General features: G+C 44.1%; 1 protein-coding gene across 2 annotated transcripts in view; it reads left to right on the plus strand.

Annotated features, from left to right (window-relative positions):
* Nucleotides 1-4,616, plus strand: part of LOC140370096 (protein jagged-2-like) — a 70,456-nt gene extending 65,840 nt beyond the window's left edge. For both annotated transcript variants that reach the window (XM_072457051.1, XM_072457052.1), the window contains 2 exons: nt 1,502-1,652; nt 2,161-4,616. In XM_072457051.1, the coding sequence (XP_072313152.1) occupies nt 1,502-1,652; nt 2,161-2,546 (537 nt within the window). In that variant the 3' untranslated portion in view covers nt 2,547-4,616. The remainder of the gene's footprint in view (nt 1-1,501; nt 1,653-2,160) is intronic.
* The last annotated feature ends 5,256 nt before the right edge of the window (nt 4,617-9,872 follow it).

Consider the following 9,872-nt stretch of genomic DNA (forward strand, 5'->3'; position numbering starts at 1 on the left):
CGGACTAAACGTTTTAATAGTTTTTTTTATACTTATACTTATATTCCAGACTTGACCCATGACTTATATATGTTTTTTTTCTTCTCTATGATGCATTTTTTGGCTGGTGCGACTTATACTCTGGAAAATACTGTACATTTTTGCGAATTTAGGGATATTTTTTGTCCCAGAATGTTTGATTTGACTGGAAATAAGTGGGATATATTTTTATTTTAAACCTGACCAGCAGCAGAGACAGTGCAGCACAACTTTATTTCTAAGTGTTACAGAGTCTCGTAAAACGTGCATTTGGAGCTAAAACCTAATCAGATCCCGGCGAAGTCACAGCTCACAAAGAAAGCGATTCAAAAGTGTGAGCGTTGGAGTGTAGGTGAGTTTAGCTCGTCTCTGGGGCGTCCCCTCCCCGAGCAGAGGCGTTCTTCTCCGGGCTGTAATCCGGTAATGGCTGTATCGCCGTCTCTCTGTGGGCTGGTGTTTGAGGAGGTTTAGAGGCACAAACAGAGGAAGAGGAGTGGCGGCCGCTCCTCGCTCACGCCACAAAGACCCGAGTGTTTCAGTGTCGGTCGGATGTGACAGCGCAGAGGCCGAGGAGTCTGCAGACTAGAGCCACGGTCTGACTCACTTTCACTGCGAGAGATGTCTGCCGTGAGCGATGACTCGTGTCAGACTTGTCCTGAAGCTCCATACTGACGGGATCCGGCCTCAGATCTGGCGAATCGGCTCAAATGTATTCGATAAAGCGCTTTAAAGTCAAGGACAAGGTCGAACAAAGCGCCGCAAACACCGAAACAACCGTATGAAAGAAGAGCGAAACACCACACGGCGAACAAAGGACAACGGCTGAGTCTTAAGACCTTTCCTAAACTGAGGAGCAGGGACAGAAAAGGCTCGATCACCTCTCACAAAAGATTAGAATAGAAATCATGGTGAACAAAAGCATTCAATCTAGTTAAGCCTGGTCTTAAATGAAGAGACTGTGTCGATGACGTCCTCCTCCACTTGAACAGATCTTATTTATTTTATTTATTTATTCTATTTATTCTATTTATTTAATTTCATTTATTTATTCTTGGCACCACCAGAAGGCTTTACCTCCTGCTGTGCTTTTAGAGACTCTTGGGACCACCAGTTCTATAGCATCTTTGAGGTTGGATGGGGGCGTGTCATTTATGGCTTTGTAAATCAGGAGGAGGAGTTTAAATGTGATTCCAAACTCAACAGGAGCCAGTGAAGAGACTTCAGCACCGGCGTAATGTGCTCTCTTCTTTTAGTTCCTGTTAGTTATCTTGCTGCTGCATTTTGAACCAGTTGAGAGCTTTTTGTGGAGCTTTTAGGACACGCTGTGAACAGGAGTTACAGTCTAATCTAGACGTTACAAATGCATATATTTATTTAAATTAGGCATTATTCAAATCAAACTGTAATATGCACTTGAAGATACTAAGATGAGTGAAATAATGTCATTCATTAAGTAATGAACGTTTCCTGTGTTCTTCTTTAGTCGTTTGAGTCGGACGGCCGGTCTTCAGACTCGGAGCGCGTTCAGATCCACTCAGCCTCCTCCTCCATCATCTCCTCGCTGTCCCGACGACACGACAGCGCCATCCTGCTGTCGGTGATGGAAGTGAAGATCATACAGGGCCCAAGCATCGGTGAGTTTCCTTTCACTGTCAAGTCTTTAGGCCACTTGCAGCGCCTCATGTTAACGCGGCTGACGCGGCTAACGCAGCTGACGCTGCTAAGGCTGCTAACTCTGATAACTCTGCTAACGCTGCTAACGCTGCTAACTCTGCTAACGCTGTTAACGCTCCTAATGCTGCTAACGCTGATGATTATGCTAATGCTGCTAACGCTGCTAACGCTGATGCTAATGCTGCTAACTCTGCTAATGCTGCTGACACTGCTAAGGCTGCTAATGCTGCTAACGCTACTAACGCTACTAACGCTACTAACGCTGCTAAGGCTGATGAGGATGCTGACGCTACTGACGCTGCTAACTCTGCTAACGCTGATGATGATGCTGACGCTACTGACGCTCCTAATGCTGCTAATGCTGCTAACGCTGCTAACTCTTCTAACGCTGCTAACGCTGCTAACGCTGATGATGATGCAGTGGTTTGTTCATCCCGTCTCAATAACCCGCCTTTGCTCCGCCCTCAGAATACCTGATGCCGCTCCTGATCGCCGTCTTCTGCCTCCTGTGGCTCTTCTGCGTCGTGGTCTGCGTCTGGTGGACTCGGAAACGTAAGAAAGAGCGCGAGAGGTCGAGCGCGCGGCCCGACGAGCTGACCGTCAACAATCAGCTGCGGGAGCCCTCCTCGCCCCGGGACAACCGCCACAAGGACGGCGCCTACGAGTGCAGGAAGCTGATGGCCCCGCCCCCGGAGAGGATGGAAGAGGGGGAGGGGCCGACGGACGCGGGCGGGGCCGGCCAGAGCTTGCCGGTCCGAGCGCCGCATCGGACAAAGTACAGCCCCAAAGACAATCGCTGCAAGAACCTGAACGCGGCGCGGCTCGGCGAGGACGTCAAGGACCACTATGTGTAGGACCTTCAGACGCCGCGAGGTGGGACTCCGGCCGGAAGAGTTTGGATTGACATTCAGCGATCCTGGACGCGTTGCGTTGCCTTCCCGGACATCGGCTCTCGAACGACGCTTTGGTTAAACAGAAATGGAAGACGATGCCAAACTTTGGAGTGAAATTTAAGTTAAAGATTCCCGGACCGACACGTTTGTTGAACAGAAATGGAAGACGATGCAAAGCTTTGGATTGAAATTTGAAAGTGATTTTTTGGTTTTCTGGAGGCTTCACCTTGTCTGGATTTACAACTGTGGAGGATTTGGGATAAATTGCATCGTTTGGAAATAGTTTTAAAGATGAAAACGGCGCTTCTTGGTTGCTCTGCTGTTTACACTGTTTTGCTGGCAGCTGTTTTTCCCCTTTGGGCCTTTTCTACTCCACGTTTCTCGATTTAAATTAAAACAAGAACATTTATCTGCAGTTTATCCACAGAATCTTTTATGAAATGATGTTTACATTCAGAATTTCTAACTTTTACTGTTCTACTAGAGGTTCTTCTAGAGGTTCTGATCGAGGTTTATCTAAAGGCTCTAAATGTTGTCTAGAGGTTCTAGAGGTTATTTTAGAACCTGTTCTAAAGGTTTCTCTAGAGGTTCTTCTAAAAGTTATAAAGGTTCTTCTAAAGGTTCAAAATGTTTTTCTAGAAGCTCTTCTAAAGGTTATTCTAGAGTTTCTTCTAAATGTTCTTCTAGAGGTTCTAAATGTCCGTCTAGATTTTTTCTAAATGTTCTTCTAGAGGTTCTTCTAAAGGTTCTAAATGTTCTTCTAGTGGCTCTTCTAAAGGTTCCTCTAGAGTTTCTTCTAAAGGGCCTTCTAAATGCTCTTCTAGAAGTTCTTCTAAAGGTTCCTCTAGAGTTTCTTCTAAATGTTCTTCTAGAGGTTCTAAATGTTCATCTAGAGGTTCTTCTAAATGTTCTTCTGCAGGTTCTTCTAAAGGTTCTAAATGTTCTTCTAAGAGGCTCTTCTAAAGGTTCCTCTAGAGTTTCTTCTAAAGGGCCTTCTAAATGCTCTTTTAGAGGTTCTTCTAAAGGTTCTTCTAAAGGTTCTTCCAGGGTTTCTGAACTACTTTACTCTGTCACAATATACATCTTAAAAGTATGTAAATGTTCTGGATTACCACTAAAGCTCTGGACAGGGATCTGGAAATGCAGGATTGGTCAGACGTCCTTTATGGGCACAGAGCGCGGTTCATGTGAGCACTTAAAGGATCTGCGCTGGGTGCTTTTAAAGGAGACACGTGAGCTTTTCCCTCCTCAAAGTCCTCTTCAGAGAGATTCCCTTATGGCCCAAGTTGATATTTCCACACACGCGTCCGGCCCAGATCCAGAGTTGGTGTGAAGACGTACGATTCAAGCCGCCAAGTCGAGAAGCGCTCAAACGTGCAAACATCGCCCCAATGTGTCGGTCGATCATCGTTCTGCTTTACTGCGAAATAAAAAGACTTAATTTCGCTTCCGAAACGATCACGATTGTTAGTTTTTTGTTCTTTTGTTCTGCTGTGACCTGAATAATCACGGTAGATAAATAAAAACACTCGTCACATGGTCCGTCTTCTTTTATTAAGTCGTTTCAGATCAAAATCAGATCAAAATCAGATCAATATCAGATCAATATCAGATCAATATCCAATAGCGTCATAGGTCTCCTTTAATAAACGCTTTGGAGAAGTAAACAGTGTTCCGGTCTCTGTCGTTAGTTTGTTATTTATGCAGTTTGCTGAATGTCTCTCTCCTTCTTGGCTCTTTGCTGTTTCGCGTCTCCAAACTCTCCTCGGTCAAAGCGTCGCCGCAGTATTCGTGCCTTGAACCCGTTTCATTTCTCTCTCTTGTGTAAATAGCTGTAAATAGAAATTACTTTGTACATTTGAGCTGATAACTTATGTGACTTTTGTATGAAAACGATGTGAGGTTTGTTTGTGTTTTTTTTCCTGTGTTTTTTTTAATGATGTCATTCCCTTTTCCACGTGTTTTATACAGAGCGTTTCATGGTTTGAACATTTCCCATAAAGAGTCCATAAAGTTTCACACCAGAATAAACACCACCGGAGTTTTGGCTTTTATTTGGCATCTTGAGTTCGGGACGGGTCAAATGCAGAGGACATTTTGCTTTTATTTGGCGTCTTGAGTTCGGAACGGGTCAAATGCAGAGGACGTTTTGCTTTTATTTGGTGTCTTGAGTTCGGAAAGGGTCAAATGCAGAGGGCTTTTGGGGAATGGGGTTTAGACCCGGGAAAGAGCGGGTTTAGTCCCAGGTTTTGTCTTTACGGAGTTTAAAATGAAACTAAAGCTTGTGAAGCCACAAAAACAACCGAAAACAACCAACACCAAATATGACAAATACTGTGTACTTCAGTATGACGACATCGAGCCATGTGATACAAACTGCTGACTGTACTTATGTAAAGTAGACTAAGTAGAAATATTACTTTTTAACGCAATCTTTGTAGCATTTTGGACGATTTTTAATGGAACTACATCACTATTACATCATCAAATTATACACAAGAACAAGTACAAGTACATAATGTTACTCAAACACTAGTTATTCCAAAAATGTACTCGATTACAGTAAGGCGAGTATTTGTAATGAGATACTTTCCACTGCTGCAAATACGTTTGGTATTTACGCTAAAGAATTGCTCCTCCTCCACTTGAAAACATTTTATTTATTTTATTTATTTTATTTATTTTATTTATTTTATTTATTTTATTTATTTTATTTATTTTATTTATTTTATTTATTTTATTTATTTTATCTATTTTATTTATTTTATTTATTGTATTCTTTTTTCATTTTTGTTTGTTTGTTTGTTTATTTGAGCCCCCGTTACCAAACTGAATATTAAACATCACTATTACATCACTAAATATATGATCACTATTTATATTTATTTATATCACTTTCAGCCTGAATATGAGAGGGATTTCGAGCTGTTTCGGTGTTTTTCGTTTGAGTCATTCTGAGGCGCGGGACGTTCTCTGGCCGCGGGGGGTGAAGATGGTGGAGGGACATGAGCGTGTTATGGATGGAAACATCTCCGTGGACGAAATAAGTGCGTGACCTAGTTATTTGGAGAAGACAAGAGTGTCTCAGGTTCCGGGACAGAGACACACAAACGGCAGCGACAAAAGAACATGGAAAACCTACTCCGTAAAAGCCGAGTCCAGGCGGGATGAGGCTCACGGTCTTCGGCTGAATCGTGACAATCACAAACGAGACAAATGGATTCGAAAATGTCTCCACGGCCCATTTTTTTGTCCCAGATTTGACCTTAATGAACACGTTTTATTCCCCGTTTTTCCATTCAGTTTTCGTTTATTTTCTGGGGCAGAGGATCGAGCAGCTGGAGGCTCTTCGGAGAACGTTTGCTGATGTCGTAGACGTCATTCCGATCGACGTTTACCGCTTCGGCGCAGGAACTCAACGCTGAAAACAAACCCGAAATGGAAGAAATGCTCACGACATGAATTCACTTGAAGGTTATCGTTATATCTCAGCGCGTTTTTCGCCATTTACGGAAAAATATCGACGCGCAAACCCGTTCGGCGCTTTCTTCAGAAGGGAAAGTGAAGCCGGGTGGACCACCAGAGGACGGCCAATCAGCTCGTCCCAAAGCGTCATCGCGTGCAGTGCATGATTAGCCGAAGAGAGTCAATGTTCCTCTTTCAGGATTTACGTTCTGAGGACAAAAAGTCGGTTTCTTCAGCTTTAAACTCAAACATTTTCCCCTAGGACTCTAAATAATAAACATCCACAAGTCAGGAGCGTCCAAACCTTCTCACAAAAACTGAAGCGCTGACCAAAGACTGTGGGTCAAAACAGCGAATCGCTCGAAAAGTTGGGTTGTACGTGAAGGTTGAAGTCGCCACTCACCTCGATTCAGTCTCGGAAATCTCAAAGTTATAAAGTCGAGGATTTAAAACGAGGAAAACGTGGGCTGAGAAAAAGTGCCGCATTTGACTCGTAGTTTGGACAAACCCTCTCTAATTAAACCGATGCCAACAACAATTACCGTATTTTCCGGAGTATAAGTGTGAAAATAACAAGTAATTTCACATATAAGTCGCTCCGTATATAAGTATTAGTATATGAGTATAAATATAAATATAAGTATATGAGTATAAATATAAATATAAGTATATAAGTATAAATATAAGTATAAGTATATACGTATAAGTATATAAGCATAGATGTACGTATACAAGTATAAATATAAATATATAAGTATAAAAGTATATAAGTATAAATATAAGTATAAAAGTATATAAGTATAAATAGATAAGTATAAATATAAGTATATAAGTATAAATGTATGCATGAATAAAAGTATATAAGTATAAAGTATAGAAGTATAAATATAAGTATAAAAACTATAAGTATAAATATAAGTATATCAGTATAAATATAAGATAAGATAAGATAATCCTTTAATGTCACACAGGGACATGTGGTTGTTCCACTGCAGTAGAAACAGAGGAAAAGGACAAATAACTTTTCAACATTTCAAAAAACACTCTTATTAGAAGAAACTCTTATGAACAAAACAAAAAACTCTTAATAACAAAACTCCTCTACTATCTTAATAGGGAATGGAGGGAGAAGAAATTAAAATAAGAGATAGATAAAGATAAAAATGAGATAATAATAAAATAATAATAATAAAATAAAGTAAAGTAAAAATAGCTAGCATAAGACTAAATAATACTAATAGTAAGTAAGTAAACAAAATAAAACAGTCTCATTTACATCAGTTGTATGCACATGAATATGGCTTTAATTGCTTGTGAGTACGACAGTAATTGTACATGAATATGACGGTATTGCACATGGTTACATCAGTATTGCACATGTTCAGGACTAACAGTGTCTGACAGAGTCTGACAGCAGCAGAAGGAAAGACGTGTGAAACGTCTCCTTCACACAGCGAGGGTGGATCATTCTCTCACTGAAGCTGCTCTCCAGAGCGGACAGAGTGTCCTGCAGGGGACAGAGTGTCCTGCAGGGGGTGACACTCATGGTCCAGCATAGATGTGAATCTAGCCAGGACCCTTCTGTGCCCCACCTCCTGCACCGAGTCCAGAGGACAGCCCAGGACGGAGCTTTGTCCAGCCTCTTCCTCTCCCTCTCTGTGATGCTGCTGCTCCAGCAGACCAGATGAACACCAGGTACTTGTATGAGTCACTCTCTCAATGTCCCGTCCCTGGATGTTCACTGGTGAGGATAAGTATAAGTATAAATATATAAGTATAAAAGTATATAAGTATAAGTATATAAGTATAATAGTATAGAAGTATAATAGTATAGAAGTATAATAGTATAGAAGTATAAATATAAGTATAAGTCGCACCTCGGCCAAAACTATGAAAAAAGGTGCGACTTGTGAAATCTGAGCATCATTTTGAAAATAAGTTGTGTTGATAATTAAAACAGTCAGAGGTGGTAAAAATACTGTATATTTGGAGCACAGAGGTCAGTGAAGTAAAAGTAAAAGCCGTGTGTTCTTTGCAGTAAATGGTTATCTGCTGCACACGCTCGGCTTCACCTCGCACAGGTCTGGACACGCCCGCTGTGCCGCTCGCTCAGATCGGCGGCGGGGACGCGATGCCGTTGCCATGGCGGCCGGAAGCGGAGTGGATGATAAAGAGGAGGAGGTGAATAGTTTGATTGGACACGCCCGACTCACAGCGGCAGCACCCGAGGGCCATGCACTGATACGAGGCGGCCCCGGAGCCACATAGTTTATACAAGCCCCAACTCACACTGAGGACAATAAGCAGGAGGAGGAGGAGGAGGGGGAAGAGGAGGAGCAGGAGGAGGGGGGGGAGGAGGAGGAGGAGGGGGAAGAGGAGGAGCAGGAGGAGGAGGAGGAGGGGGAAGAGGAAGAGCAGGAGGAGGAGGAGGAGGAGGAGGAGGGGGAAGAGGAGGAGCAGGAGGAGGAGGAGGAGGACATGGATTTTTGGTCTCGACATATGCAGGAGACCAAAACTCCTCAAGTTTAGTTTCACTTTGAAACTGTCGGAACATAAAGTTACATTTATGTTAATATCAGTTAATGAGGTCAATGAGGTCTTTAGTCATTTATTCAGTTGTTTTGTTTGTTTGTTTGGTTGTTTTTCAGACCAGATTTTAGTTTATTTGGACCTGTTTTGGCCCCGCCTGCAGCGCCATCTGCAGTACGACTTTTCCAGGACCGTTTGAAGCACTGACCGCTGACCGCTGCGCTAGACGGATTAGGTAATTGGAACAGGACAATGCCGGAGTTCAACCCGCAACATCGGCCACAGTTTAACCTCGGCCACAGTTTGACCTCGACCCCAGTTTGACCTCGACCCCAGTTTGACCTCGGCCCCAGTTTGACCTCGGCCCCAGTTTGACCTCGACCACAGTTTGACCTTGACCTCGACCACAGTTTGACCTGGGCCACAGTTTGACCTCGACCTGGGCCACAGTTTGACCTGGGCCACAGTTTGACATGGGCCACAGTTTGACCTGGGCCACAGTTTGACCTCGACCTGGGCCACAGTTTGACCTGGGCCACAGTTTGACCTGGGCCACAGTTTGACCTCGACCTGGGCCACAGTTTGACCTGGGCCACAGTTTGACCACGACCTGGGCCACAGTTTGACCTGGGCCACAGTTTGACCTGGGCCACAGTTTGGCCTAGACCTGGGCCACAGTTTGACCTGGGCCACAGTTTGACCTGGGCCACAGTTTGACCTGGGCCACAGTTTGACCACGACCTGGGCCACAGTTTGACCTGGGCCACAGTTTGACCTGGGCCACAGTTTGACCTGGGCCACAGTTTGGCCTAGACCTGGGCCACAGTTTGACCTTGGCCACAGTTTGACCACGATCTGGGCCACAGTTTGACCAGGGCCACAGTTTGACCAGGGCCACAGTTTGACCTGGGCCACAGTTTGACCTCGACCTGGGCCACAGTTTGACCTGGGCCACAGTTTGACCACGACCTGGGCCACAGTTTGACCTGGGCCACAGTTTGACCTGGGCCACAGTTTGGCCTAGACCTGGGCCACAGTTTGACCTTGGCCACAGTTTGACCATGATCTGGGCCACAGTTTGACCTGGGCCACAGTTTGACCAGGGCCACAGTTTGACCTGGGCCACAGTTTGACCACGATCTGGGCCACAGTTTGACCTGGGCCACAGTTTGACCTGGGCCACAGTTTGACCTGGGCCACAGTTTGACCAGGGCCACAGTTTGACCTGGGCCACAGTTTGACCTGGGCCACAGTTTGACCTGGGCCACAGTTTGACCGCGTGACAGTCCAGAA

The sequence above is a fragment of the Eucyclogobius newberryi genome, unplaced genomic scaffold, assembly GCF_026437365.1.
Source record: "Eucyclogobius newberryi isolate DKJ021-1_F unplaced genomic scaffold, fEucNew1.0.hap1 SCAF_21, whole genome shotgun sequence".
NCBI classification, from domain to species: Eukaryota; Metazoa; Chordata; class Actinopteri; order Gobiiformes; family Gobiidae; genus Eucyclogobius; species Eucyclogobius newberryi.